This window comes from Callospermophilus lateralis, chromosome 2, assembly GCF_048772815.1.
Source record: "Callospermophilus lateralis isolate mCalLat2 chromosome 2, mCalLat2.hap1, whole genome shotgun sequence".
In the NCBI taxonomy this organism is placed as follows: domain Eukaryota; kingdom Metazoa; phylum Chordata; class Mammalia; order Rodentia; family Sciuridae; genus Callospermophilus; species Callospermophilus lateralis.
The window spans coordinates 195,410,635-195,426,066 of record NC_135306.1 but is presented as its reverse complement, the minus strand read 5'-3'; the positions used below and the strand labels follow the sequence as shown (position 1 = coordinate 195,426,066).

Genomic DNA, 15,432 nt, shown 5'->3' with positions numbered 1-15,432 from the left:
GTAGAAATTTTCCCTCACTTCAAGGTAGATCAGTAAAATATTAAATAATTATAAAATCTTTTTTAAAAAAGATATATTTGAGTTAAATTTAACTTTCTCCTTATCAAAGGATATTAATCATTGAAAAATAATGCAAAATATAAAAAGTTTTCATGTTGTAAAAAGGAATAATATCCATAATGTACATAAAATAATTTCAAAAAGAAAATAATTCAATGGGTTGGTAGCATGGCATACAAAGACAATTTGGAAAAAATATATCCATGCTAATATTAAAATCTTCCCAACTTCAGTAACCACAAATGTTTAATCATGTTCTATAATGAGAAAATTATTAAATCTCCAAAGGCCTGAAAATACTAACAGCTGATGGAGTAGACTATAACATTGTAATATTCAGACACTGGTATTTATTGTAGTGTAATATACACTTTTTGAAAATTTGGACCTACATATATATGCACAATACGTCTAACTATATATCTCATTGTCATAAATATTTCTGAGCATTGTAACCATATACATGTACTTATAACTGAAAAAAAAAAAACAAATGAACTTCATAATAAACTGAGTTATAGAAAAGTACTTGAAACTTTTACAACAAAAAGTTAAATAGGAACAAAAATGAATAAATTATAGATATATGTAAAATTTTGAATGATTTTTTTCTAAAGTAATAGAGTACATAAAGTATTACACATGAAGTAAGTCTTATATCATTGTAAAGTATGCAAACAGGAAATATCATTTACTATTTTGGGGGATGTATCTTTAAATAGATAGTGAATCTCTATACCAAGTGCACCTTTATTGTAAAAGTCTTGATTTTGTCTAATGCATGAGCCAGAGGAAATAGCTAGGCATTTATTTTTTATAGTGCTAGAAATAGTTTTACTCTGATCTATTTGGGAGTTACACAGTTATATGTCTTAGATTTTAAGTGCTAATACAAGAGAGGCAAATGCCATTTTTTTTCAAAATGACTGATTTTCATTTTATGTATCACACAAAATGGTTAGATAATTCTAACATATGGAGGGAAATAGACAGATTGCATGTTTTACAAAACCATGAATAATCTATGAAGAGTAAAAAAAAGGAAATTAGGGTAATTTTATATTAACTACTATAAGTCAAGTGTATTATTATGATAGTTTTGAGAGCATAGAAGTGAAGAAATTTCCTCTTTTGTAGATTTAAAAAAATGTGAGTTACTGGCAGGTACATAGAGACTGTGTGGGAATCCTTAAAATTTTCCAGTGGTTTAAGTAACTAAGTAAATGCGGATGACATTGATAAAGAGTAGATAAGTTGATGGTGAGAATGTGTAATCATAGGTAGAATTTTAAAAATTATAGTTTAGTATCACTGAAAATGGATATAAGTAGAATTAGTAAACTGGTCTTAATTCTTGATATCAGTACCTCAACATTTATTGAACTGTAACATATTACCTTTATACTTGAGGAAAATGAGTGACACATCGATAGTAGCTACAATTTTCAACATGTTTGCTTAAATCAGAGAATAGTTTCATACTATAAACCTGATGTTTCTATTCTACTTGAAATAGTATAAGATGAAATGAAAAGTTATGTTCTGTAGAACTGGCTGAGTCAAAAGTATGAGTTTCAAGCACTTGAGAATGTCTTCAGGTGAAGACATTTATAATGTGTGTGTGCATTATTTTAAGAACAACATAAGCCGGGGTGCATGGCACATGTCTATAATCCCAGTGAATCGGGATGCTAAGGTGGCAGAATCTCAAGTTCAAAGCCAGCCTCAGCAAAAGTGAGGTGCTAAGCCACTAGTTGGACACTGTCTCTAAATAAAATAAAAAGAAAAGGCTGAGGATGTGGCTCAGAGTACAATCCCCAGTACCAACCAACCAAACAAATAAACAAAAATATAAAGTTATGCCATAAGATGCAAATGCCAAAGTAAATATTTCTTCATTTTTCCTTCCCTCATGTTCAGTGAGGAAATATTGAAACATAATTGTTTCATAATCTCAGATGAAGTAGAGGTGAATGCACTATATTTGTATGAAAACAGAGAAAACAGTAGGTCAATTTGCACACTGAAAACTAGTGCATTTTTAATATTCAATTGATCTAGAGTATAACCATATATTAACTTAAAGCTAAAGTACCATCAATATGTATATGAAAATTTCAATATGTTTAGAACATAAATATCCTTTTTAAAAATTATGTTAGAAGAGAATGCAGTTTGGAGTTGATCAGCCTCCTGACTGTCTCTTTCACATCTTTGTTCCTGAGGCTGTAGATGAGGGGATTCAGCATGGGGATCATGACAGAGTAAAGTGCAGTCGCCACTTTAACCAGTAGCCAGGAGTTTTTGGAGTGGGGCACACAGTAGAGGAGGAGGATGATACCATGGAAGATGCTGATGGCCATCAGGTGAGAGGTACAGGTGGAGAAGGCTTTTCGGAGGCCCCCCTTGGAAGGCATCCTGATGACAATGACAACAATGAAGACATAGGAGGCAAGGGTGATCAGGAGGCTGCAGGCCTCACTCAGTATAGAAATGACTAAACATGCCATCTGGCTGAAGGAGGAATCAGAGCAAGAGACGGAGATGATGGCAGAGTACTCACAGCCAAAGTGGTTCATGGGGCCTGATCCACAGTATGACAGTTGCAAAAGGGAATATGTGATTATCAAGGAGCAGAGGCCACCCCACATGTAAGTTCCAGCCACCAGCAGGGCACAGAGCTTGTGAGACATGGCAACTGTGTAAAGAAGGGGGTTACACACGGCCACAAACCGGTCATAGGCCATCGCCGCCAACATGAACATTTCTGTAATCACACATGCACAGCCAAAGAAAAACTGTGTCATGCACCCATTGAAGGAGATAGTTCTGTCTTCCACAACCAAGATCTCTAACAGCTTGGGTGTAAATACGCTGGAGTAGCAAATATCCAGAAATGAGAGGTGGCTGAGGAAATAGTACATGGGTGTATGAAGCTTGGGATTGATCTTTCTCACTACAATTATGCCCAAGTTCCCCACCACAGTGACTGTGTAGATGCTGAGGAACAGCATGAAGAGGGGTGCCTGGAGCTGTGGGAATTCTGAGAACCCCACCAGGATGAATGTGGCCACAGAGCTCTGGTTTCCTGTGTCGTGTACCACAAGTACCATTATTCTTTGTGAAGATGTTGAGAGAGTGACACGCAGAGAGAGAAAGGAAGAATAAAATTGAGCATTAGAACTTAAGCATTTGGAGAGGGAGAAGCTCTGCAGATGCTCAGTATAAACCAGTGTAAACAAATGTGATCAATTTGCTTCCTGATTGTTCTGCTTCACTTTGGATTCCCTTTAGAACACTCATTGACTTTTTATAACAGAAAATAAATTTTATCCTTCTTCAGCATTGCAGTTTTCTGCAAAACACAGTAGTACCTATCAATATTATTTCCTACAAAGCATTTGTAATGTATGTGATGCTTAAAATGCTCATGATAAATATAATTCTGTAAAAGAAAGAACATATACAGCAAACTCAGGAAGCAATGGGCAGATCATACCAGGTATCAGTTGATGGAAGGGCAAATCCTTTAAGAAGAAGAAATATGCTTAAAAAGAAAAGAAAAGAAAAGAAAACCGTAGTAGTAACCAGGTGAGGAGGAATATCCAGACAAACTGAAATGTTTGGAGGAGGATCATGAGAGGTCATGATTTCAAGACCTACTATGGCAACACAGCAAGATCTCATTTCAGAAACAAGCAACAATTAAAACAAACAAAAACCTAATAAGCAAAACAGTATGAAATGTACTTTCCACACATTCACAGTTGTGCATTAATGGATTGAAATTTTACTTCTTATATGCATATTCTATTTTCAAAGACTCATCAAATATCCAAGAGCATCTTTAAATGACCTCAACAACAACAACAACAACAACAAAATTCCACTGTTTGCCTTGAGATGTGGCTTAGTGGAACACTTTCCTGTCACCTGTGAAGCTCTGGGTTCCATCCTCAGCACTGTATAAATAACAAACTCTACTGATAACTATGTTCAGTACAATTATCACCATTTTATAATCTTTTTAAAGATCATAAATTCAATATATCTAATCAATCCTAATGAAATATATGAATATATTCTTAATATATTCTTCATATAACTTTATAGTCTTATAGGTCTGTTTTTAGTATATAACCTATAAAACATGAACATTGAATATTTATCAGCAACTAAAAACTACAAAAAATGTACTACTAAAAATTAATACCTCATACAAATCAAAACAAAGCTCTTTTTCCCCATGGAATACTTTGGTGGGGTACCCACGGAAAAATAACATAACAAGATTGAAAAAAATATGAACCCTATTTGTGTAGGCATCTGAAAATTTGAAATTTCACAAGGTAGAGTATAAATAAAATGTTTATTCTGGAAATGAAGGGGGAGACCCATAAAATATGAGGAGCTACCTTGTATTTATCTGAACTCTTACAATTATTTCTCTAGTTTGTAATTGCTTAAAACTTTCCATTAGATCTTCAGCTAATTATCCCAGCAGAGGATCAGCTATACCACCTCACTGTCCACTACACACAAGATTGGGTGGATCTGGGTGAACTGTATTGATCACATGTGTTGACTCAAAAGGTTTGTGTTTAGGTTCAGTCACTGAAATTACATGTGTTTGGCTACATCCATGAACATGAAGACTTTGGAGACACAATCTGCTAAGATATCAAGGTAACTTATGAAATCCTGATCTTAGTTAACTAAGTGACCTTTCTAAGAATCAGTATGCCAAGATCAAAATATGATGTGGTACAGTTTAAAAGCTGAAAAATCATAATTGTTTTTATATATTTTGTACAGAATTCATTAGCAATTTTACTTTTGTCTTTTTTTCCTTACAGTGAAGCTCTTAGCTCATATCCATGATCCTTCTTCAAAGCCTTATAGTTGGAAAAAAAAAATACATGTCTGTAAACATCATAGCCAATTCTATATTTAAATATTTATCTTAGTGTGTCATTGTCAATAATGATATTTCTTGTGTTTTTAGACTCTAATAACTATGTTTATGTTTTGTGAATTCAAAGAGGAGGAAAAAAAGATGATTCATTCTCTTTCATATATTCAAATATTTTTCATATATTCAAATATATATTTCAAATATTCCAGATGTTTTAATTGGTCTGTCTGCTTTTTCATCAGTAAAACTTTACATTTGTTTATACTTTTATTTAATTTATCTCTCACAATTATTAATACAAATTGTTCATAAATTCCACTCAATAATCCTGGTGCACCATTAACCGTCCTGAACAGTTGTCAGCATAAACAATTAGATCCACAAGCCCAGGTAATTCTATGGAAGCCTGGAAGGATTGAAGTCAGGAAACTGCTGTTATTTTCTACTTACCAAACAACTTTAAACTATTTGTGCTTAACTATGTGAAACAAGCACAATTCACTATAGCAGCATAATTATTTCAAGAGTTATTGGTAAATTATGAACCCCAAGCTTACGCATTTTGAATTTTGAGGTCAAATTTGAGGATTATGCATTATTGTTACATTTTATGCCTTGTGAATCTCCTCTGGTCTCCCATTGCTGCCTGAATGGTCTTTCATGGTACCTGGAGGGACCCTTGAGATCCTTCTTGCCTTATTTCATTACTCTCTGTCTACCCAGAATCCCTCACTATAATTTCAGTTTCCCTTATTCTTACTGATTATTTGTGACCATTCTGGGGTTCTATATCTTAATATGATTTTTTAAATGTATGAAACCCTTTCAAAATGTTGTCATCTCTACTCTAGGAGAATACCTGCATTGTATAAATTATATGATTTAGTTTAAAAAGTACAGAGACGTAAATATGTGAAAGGATTTCAGACAACATAAAGGCTGTCAACAGACAATTATTTTGAGTGTAAGGTGTGCATTGTGTATTTATTTGGTTATAAATTATCAGGTACATAAAAATGCTCAGAGGGCACCATCATTGCTAAACTGTCATTTTGGTGATTATTTTGTGAAAGGAGTTAGGGTGGTCCTTGCAGCTAATTAAGCTAAGTACTTTCAGGACTTCTGGGATCATATATAATAACTACATGTATATTAACCAAACTTATGTCTTGGACATTAGATAAGAAAAAATAAAGGGTCCTGAGAATTTACATTCTATAGTTTTTAGTTGTAACTGACTTACTGTCCAGTCTAGGCCTCCACCGTCCACTCATTACTCAATCCAGTTGTGTATAATCTTTGTTTCCCAGTTTCCAATCAGTGTCCAGTATTTCTGCTCATGACCTCATGTCATGGATACAGTAAAGGCAGTCAGGAAGAAGTGAAAAGCAAAGAAATTTGAAATTATTTCTCCTTCTTTACTTCTAGTGTGATCATCTGTCATTTATCTGTGAAGTCCTTGCAAGCATCAAAGTTCAACCTAGATATCCTTTCACCTTGAATACAACACATACTTGTGATTGACAATAGTTCATCTCAAAAGCATGAAATCAACAATGTTATATGTGGGTCTCTATAATATCCTCAGGAAGTATTAAGTACATTAATTTGTCACTAAATATAATGCTTAAATCATATTATTGTCTTAAAATTTTACTCTATAAAAATAATTGTTTCCTGTAACTGTCTGAAATGGCCCCATTTTTTCCCCTAGTATTTTATATTATGTCCTCCTGCAATGACAAGATCCCTAAGTAGCTCTCCCAAGAAAACTTTTCTGGTTATCCAAACCTCATTGTTTCTTCTGTCTCAATTTAAGAGGTAGCCAAATATCACTAGTTTTTCTGGCTCTATTTATTTTGCCCTTATGTTATAATACCGTTCATTAAATGCTTGACACATTTTGCTATTTTATCTGCATATTCATGTTTGTGCATGATATTTTTCCTGAATTCATTAATGCAATGAGGACAAAGCTTACAATTAAAAACCTCCATGTATCTCATACATTAAAGAACATAGTTTCATTCTCAGTAAAATGATGTTAGGAACAATGAGAATAGAGTTTGACACTTTTTATAGGTGAACTTTGTAGACATTTCTCTCCCTCAATCCACATAGATGGTTTTTTATCCACAATTTTTTTTTTTTTTTTGGATTTTAATATACCCCAAAAGAAAGAAAAAGATGCCCAAATACTGAAGCAACTCACCAAAACCCAGAATTTCTTATTGTACGCTTTTAAATTGCTGGCTTTCTTGCAAATGTTAATGAGCTGATGCACAATCACCCTTTAAATTACAATGTTTCTATAAATTTGTTATTCCTTTAAAGGCAACGAGTGACTCTTGCAAAATAGCCTTCAATGAAGAGTCCAACTCATGACTTTTACCCAGTTGTTAAACATTTTTAAAGGAGCATAGAAATTTTTTTGTTGAAGAAACAGACATTAGATTTGTTTTCCATGCTCAAATTGCTTGTTTTGTATCTAATTGATCAACTTTGGGGACCCAGACCCTGGAGAATCCTGACCAGTTTGTTGTCATGTACTACATGCAAAGTAATTAGAGATATTTTCCTCTTCATAAGTACTGTAAATCAGTATATGTTGATATTCACATTAAATAAAGCAACTTACTTCTCTATATAGATTGTAATTCTAAAAACTAAAGGGAAAAAAGAGCAATAAAACATAGCCATATTTTCTCTTTTAATCTCAATACAGTAACAGTTCATGTGTTGTTCCTCCTCTCTTTGTTGAATATTTTTACATTATTTATAGGGAAAAAATACTAAACCATGTATTATACTACTTTTTTATACTCCGCTTTATAGACTCAATATGATCCTGATTATGCCTTCACTGGAGAATCAGAGAATTGAGATGTGTTTGGTGTCAAGACTGTGCTGCAAATCTGCAGCTCCTTCTCTTTCTCACCATACCCTTAAAGTTATAGCATTGATATTTTAAATATAGCTAATGTAATTCACACAACATTTCCTAGAATAAAAAGCAGATTTAAAAAAAAAAAGTGGTTCCAAAGATTGACCCATTAAAACCATGAGACTGGGTGCTGACCATAAAACTTTGAGGAGTACACATACATATAAGCATTTGGAAATAAAATGTAAAAATATTAATTCTACAAATTGAATTATCTGCTACAGCTAATTTGGATCATCCAGAACAGATATTCTAAAATTAAGCATCAAATTAATGTTTGCCTTTATATGTAAGAATTTTTGAAAAACTATGGCTAGCAAATATGAAATGTTTGGTTGAGATGCTTGAATGCCTGACCAAAACCGACACATTTGGTCTGGTATTTCAACTGAAGCCATGGAAAAGATTATATCAATGAGAATACTTTTAAAGTTTTAAAGCACTACTTTAAATCCTATCCTTAGAACAACTGCTTTTTTAATTTTTCCTTTTCTTTCTATTTAAAAATTTGTTTGCTATTGTCTCTAAAGCAAAACTAAAACGATAAATATAGCTGGAATCTACGTGGGCCCAACAGAAATTGTACAAGTTACATGTTTGAAATTTTTCTTATATAAAAAAGTTTCAACGGCACATTTTTTTCCATAATGATATACAGGTTTTTGGTTAGGTAATCTGGGCATATGGTGTTAATTTATTTTCATCATCCAATATGTGGTTTCTTTATGATTTTAATTCAACATTTTTGTAAACTATGAGATTGCTTTTAGATTCAGAAACCCAGTCACTGTCTGTATCAAAAAGAAGTAGAATTTTTATCATATAAGAGATAGGAAGTACAGATGTTAACTGTGGATTACATGTCCTCTGCTTGACTTAAAATATAGAAATATCTCAATGATATCCTGCATAATCAAAGGCAATTTTTTTTAAAAGAAATATGTTGCTTAGTGAGGTGGCTCCCATCTGAATAACCAACTCTGGATGCAGAGACTTGAGGATTGCATGTTGGATTCAAGGTTTGGCAACTTAGGGAAATGCTTCTCAAAATGAAAAATAAATACCTCAGTGTAGCTCAGTGACAGAGCCCCTGCAACCAAAGAGAGAATGGACTTAGTTCTACGATTGTCATTTTCATTCCCACAACAAATATAGAAAAAAAAAGAAGAAAAAAAAAATAAACAATAGGTTACTCAAAAATATTTTTAAGAAGGAATATGATCCAAGAAGCAAGGCTCAAATTATAAGAAAATTCAATGTGCCCAGTCTTACTGACAAAAAGATTAGAACAATATAAAACAGTTTTCAAAAGGAAGAAAATATCTTATTTGTTTAAAGTGCCAATTTGCCCTCACGGAAAAGGACTGTAATAGAGGAAATATGAAAGCAGACTTGGATCATAAATCCAGGACACTCAGTCTCAAGACCCTCCATGCCTTCTTGGATTTTTAATAAAATTTTCATGACAGTAATAATTATCAATCAATTAATGTTAAACAACTCTAAACCCAAATAAATTTAAAATGCAAAGACACATGACTATATAAATATTTTCAGAAACTCTACCTTTAAAATGTAATAGCAATCCATGTGGAAGTTTTTTCAGCCAAAACAAAATAAGAAGTGTCTCATTTTGATAAAGTATATTCACATGACACATACAGAAATAGTATACCTTCTAATGAAACATCAAATAAGTTTGAAATTATAATCAGGTATTATTCTCATTTTTTCATATTTGATCAATTATTATACTATGAATTTTTAAATGTATAGTTGACAATATAGGTATACATTTAAACAAATGATAAAGAGAAGATTATATAAGTAGATAAATGTATCACTGTCAGAAGACATGATATCTTGCAGATAAAATACATAACAATGCACAGATAGATGTTATAACTGATGTGGCAAATACTTTAAATGCATGGATCTGATCATTGTGTTAAATACATGTGCTTTGAAAAATGACACTATTTTTAAAATATGTAAAATTATACACAATTATAAGCAAAAATTTCAGAGGTCTTTCTTAAACTATGTACACTCACCTATACATTTTCTAGGATAATAGACTGGCAAGTAAACTATAATCAATGATTGACAATTTAAAAATTGAAGTGATTTTAAAAAAAAATTATTGCAATACTTAATAAGTTTGAATATATGTAAATGGTAAGTTGTATAAGACATGTGTCTTGGAATAGTGTTATAGTAAGAATTTTGCAAATTTTATTTGGTAGAAAAAGAAAATCTTGGGAAAACAAGTATTTCCTAATAGGTTAGAGTGAACCTATGACATATGGATATGTTCCCTATTCTCCACTGGTACATGGTGGACAAGACACAATGACAAATTGAGTTTTTATATTTAATCTCAATAAGCCATTAAGTGAAGTCAAGGCAAACAAGTGAAATATATATATATATATATAATAAATGCTTCAGGAAATCAGGCTACATTCATGGGTTATATTTTATCCACAGTAAAGTTATATGGCACTATGAAGCAAGAATGTGTTCAGAGTTGTACTAATTTTCATCAGTTTGGAAATTTTGAGTTCCTCACTCCTAACAGTACTCCTGACTGATGATATATAAATTTCTATTTCCATAAGAGGGGGATGACTTTCTCCCTACTTTAATTTTTAATTATCCATGTTATTTGGACAGACTCATTAAATGTTACCATTGAAGATTGAATTTGTGACATGCACTATTTAATTATTGGCAACACCTATTGTAACTTCTGCTATAAACAAATACAAGTAAGTAAATAGTCCAGGGAAGATGCAAGAAAGAGCTAAACTGAAGGTGAGCTGAGCAATTCAGCTCCTTCTCAAGCCAGAGCAGCTCAACTGATATCAGCAGAGCTACCTCAGTCATTGATACAATAGTTTATGTATGCATATTACATTTTAATATAATAATAGCTGATAATTGAATAATATTTGGATGTTACATTAGCATTCTTGTTTCACTGAAATAAATAAAATGGGATGTATATATACACATCTATTCCATGATCTCATGGAATAGATGAGATGAAAAAAAATTGAGATCTCTACATATTTTTACACAAATTAAAGTGAATCTAAAATCATTCTAGTAAAAGTTTTAAAGTTGAGATCTCTACATATTTTTTCACAAATGAAAATGAATCTAAAATCATTCTAGTCAAAGTTTTAAAAATGATAGATAATTGATGAACAACTATGTTAACATGAATAGCAAAATTATGTCATGAATGTACATTTATAAAACATTTTACATTTTCTTGTGCTAGCACATAGAGAGAAAACATGATTGACAGTGCCAATCAGAATGGCAATTAACAAGAATACAAGTAACAATAAATATTGATGAGGGTGTGGGAAAAGGGAATGCTCATACATTTCTTGTGGCATTTCAAATTTTTTTAACCCCTCTAGAAATCAGGATGGAAATTCCTCAAAAAAAAAAAACTAGGAATAAAACACCATCTGATCCAATTATTATATATATATATATATATATATATATATATATATATATATATGAAGAAGTTAAAATCGGCATACTAAAGAGACACAGCCACATCAATGTTTATAGCAGCTTAGTTAAGGTATGGAACCAAATTAGGTGTTCCTCAATAGATAAATGCATAAATAAAATGTGATGTATATATACACAATTGAATATTACTATCCTTAAAAAAGAAAGACTTTAGACATTTGCTGATAAATGGATGTATCTGGAGACTATCATGCTAAATGAAATAAGCCAATCCCCAAATACCAAAGGTCGAAAGTCCTCTCTGACAGCAATATGGGAGAGAGAATAGAAGTTAAGTGCATTAGACAAAGGGGAGTGAAAGGAAGAGAGGGAGGATACAGTGGAATGAATTTGACATAACTTCCCTGTGTTCATATATAAATACACCACAATGAATATCAGCATTGTGTACATCCAAAATACTGGGACCCTACCTAATTAGAATAAGATAAACTCATTGATTATATAAATATGTCAAAATAAACTCTACTGTCATGTTTAACTAAAAACAAAACAAAACAAAAAACAAAAATAAATACATAAAATTCCAAATAAAATTTGACTACTTCAAAATCTGACATTTTAAAGACAGATGAGATTTTCATTTTTGTTTGTCTCCCAAATGTTCAATGCCAAGAACCCATGTGGAACTAAAGATTAAATAATTTTAGAGGTTTCATGTTTTATGATAAGCAGCTCTTAAAGTACTAGTTTTATACTATGTGATAAATGTCCTTATACAAATTATAATTTTTGAGAACAACCCACAAAAACTAATGTTTCACAAGATTTAAATTGAAATTAATATTGGCCTGAAAATGACATGGTAAAATAGAGTAAAACAGAAATCTTTATTATGATATAGAAATCAAAGATTTAAGTCTTTTGAGACTTAAAGCAACATAATTTTTGCTATTGACAGTACTAAAGAATAGAGCCAACAGACACTGGGATACTTCTTGGAGATTTACCATAGATTCATGGGCTGATTTGTTGTTGAACAACTGCACACTAGTCTCAGAAATAATTAGTATCTCTAACATGTTATGATATACAATTGGGTTTTGGTAATCTTCCTGATGTCTTCTTCACACCTTGCTCCTAAGGCTATAGGTGGTGGGCAGAGCATGGGTATGGCCACTCTATGATAGACAGGTCACGTGGCAACAAGCCATTGCATTTTAGAAGGAAGAACACAGCAAAGGAAAAGGACCATGCCAACAACATAGCAGTGGCAGTGAGATAGAGATTCATGTGGAGCATTTGTAGCTCCCCCAGTTGAAGACGTTTTCATGATCAAAATGAAATGCGGGACAGACAGTAACCAAAATCTTCTATATTTCATTAGAAAATTAGAGGCATAAGTGCTCTTCTAAATTATGTAGGGGACAGAGCAGGAGAAACATCAAGAGCACCATGCTCACAAAATTATATGTCAACATAGCCACACAAAAGACAAAGCCAATCAAAAGTACAGGGATATAAAGAAAGTGATGACAGCCCTAGAGCACGTCACAGTAGATAGAAAGGTCAGAGCTTTAGGTCATTGCAACTGTGTGGAAAGGATGGTGAGAAACGCCACAAACCACTCCTGACACATCACTGCTGATATGAATATATCTGTCCCCCAGAGAATGCACACAAAGAATTGCTTAATGCATCTGTGAAGGAGATGAATTTTTTCCCTTCTACAAACAAATTTTCTAACAATTTGTAAATAACTCAATTAGACTAACAGATATCAACAGAAGACCCTCAGAACAATGTTCATGGAAACACTTTCATTAAGAGATTAAAAGAAAACAATGCCAGACCAAAATAAACAGTAGTACAAATAAGCTGATTCTGGTAAATTCATTTGATGAAACACAATTCAGTTAAAAAATGAAGCGTAGATACAATTTATGAAAATTTCCTCAAAAGGACACCAGATAAAATGGAATGTATAGTTTAAATGCATTTCAAATGCAGAAAAAAAAGTAAAATGTAAACATTCAAAACCTATATATAGAGATTGGAACTGTGAAGAAAAAAGTTATGAATTCCATGATCTTCAGGCAGAGCAGGCAAAGGGAGTGGGAAAGTGCTTACATGCAAATCAAATAGTGTTGCTCATGTTCTTTCTCTACTTGGTTGGAGGAATAAACAGAGAATTATTATTAATAAAGTTCTTGTGTATAAGTTTGCCACATTGGGAGACAGAATAAGAGAACACTAAAAAAAGGGAAGTGAAGGATTGGGAGGGGAATAAAATGAAGAGGAAGGGAAGGTTGAAATAAAAAGAAACATACTTAAGCTCTAAAAAATAGACTATGGACATCATAGAAGACCATTATTTAACCTACTACATTCTAGTTGAGGTAAAATAAAACAGAATTTCCTTTCTCATTATTCCCCTTTGCTTATAGTGGTTATCAAAGTATAACTTGATTTAACAATCAGATATATTTAAATTATCTCACGAGTTCTCTAAACAATTGCATACCATTATTTGAAGAAACAATTAAAATCAATGCAATGTTTAATCCACATTAAAAATTTTGAGGTTAGCAGGGAAATGTGTGTGTGTGGGGTGTAACTATCACGAGTGAGAAAGCACTTTTAAGTGCATTAACTTGCTCAAGGTCTCCTTGACATCTTTATTTCTTAGGCTGTAGATGAGGGGATTTAGCATAGGGATGACCATGCTGTAAAACACAGTGGCCAATTTGACGAGGAGCAAGGAGCTTTTACATTTGAGCACACAATAGAGAAGGAGGATGACCCCATGGCAGAAGCAGATAGCAGCCAGGTGGGAGCCACAGGTGGAGAAAGCTTTTCTGCGGCCACCCTTGGAAGGGATCTTGATGACCGTAATGACTATGACGACATAGGAGGTAAGGATGATCAGCAGGCTGCAGATCTCATTGAACATACAGATGACTAAACATGACAACTGGCTGAGGGAGGAATCTGAGCAGGATGCAGAGATGATGGCGGAGTACTCACAGCAAAAGTGATTGATGATTCCAGATCCACAGTAAGATAGGGCCAAAAGAAAATATGTGAGTGTGGAGGAGCAGATTCCACCCCATAGGTAACTTCCAACCACCGGCAGAGCACAGAGCTTTCGAGAATAGCAACTGTGTAGAGCAGGGGGTTACAAACAGCCACAAACCGGTCATAGGCCATCACTGCCAAAATAAACGTTTGTGTAATGACACATGTGCAGCCAAAGAAAAACTGTGTTATGCATCCTTTGAAGGACATACTTCTGTCCTCCACAACCAAGAAATCTAAAAGTTTGGGTGCAATTGTGGTGGTGTAGCAGAAATCAACAAAGGATAAATGACTGAGGAAAAAGTACATGGGAGTGTGGAGTTTGGGGTTAATCCTGATGATCAGTATCATATCAAGGTTTTCCAGCACAGAAATGGTGTAGATGGTCAAGAATATCAGGAACAAGGGCACCTGGAGCTTTGGATATTCTGAGAAGCCCAGGAAGATGAAAGTGAAGACTGTACTCTGGTTCCCTTCATCCTGCAGTTGGCTCCTGTTGGAGGAAATCCGAGAGTTCATCCCAAGAAGCTGAAAGAGCAGAGAGAAGGTGTTGTGAAAGGGAAGCAGAGGAACATGTCTTAAATCATGGCAGCGGGACATTCTACCACAGAGATGGCTTATCCATGCCTGCCAATAGGGATCCTAGGAATGGGTTTCACCAGGTATTCCTTGTTTATAATCCAGTCAGGCAGATATGTATTCCCGCAGCTTAATCGGTACTGAACAGTTCAGTATGGATATTTTAGTGTCACTGTTCTAGAAATACCCTATAGTCAAAGTTGCATAGAATCCCCTTTGGTCATCTGAAACCTTGATTTGTCTTCTCTGAAATCATTGACACTTCAGTTTCTCAGTGATGCTGCTACCCTACCCTTTGAGCATCTGTAAAAGCTCTAGAATCTAAATTATTTTACTTCTAAGGAAAAATGTTGAGCAT

At 33.4% G+C, this 15,432-nt stretch overlaps 1 protein-coding gene and 1 pseudogene across 1 annotated transcript; both read right to left on the bottom strand.

Annotated features, from left to right (window-relative positions):
- Positions 1 to 2,213: 2,213 nt before the first annotated feature.
- On the bottom strand, positions 2,214 to 3,173 carry LOC143390446 (olfactory receptor 1165-like). The gene has a single exon (XM_076842830.1). The coding sequence runs from the start codon at positions 3,171 to 3,173 to the stop codon at positions 2,214 to 2,216; it is 960 nt and encodes a 319-aa protein (XP_076698945.1).
- A 10,864-nt stretch (positions 3,174 to 14,037) lies between these two features.
- Positions 14,038 to 15,014, bottom strand: LOC143391721 (olfactory receptor 1165-like; annotated as a pseudogene).
- Positions 15,015 to 15,432: the final 418 nt, after the last annotated feature.

Bases quoted from the DNA above. Each gene is read 5' to 3' on its own strand.
- LOC143390446 (XM_076842830.1), bottom strand. From the start codon at position 3,173: ATGGTACTTGTGGTACACGACACAGGAAACCAGAGCTCTGTGGCCACA.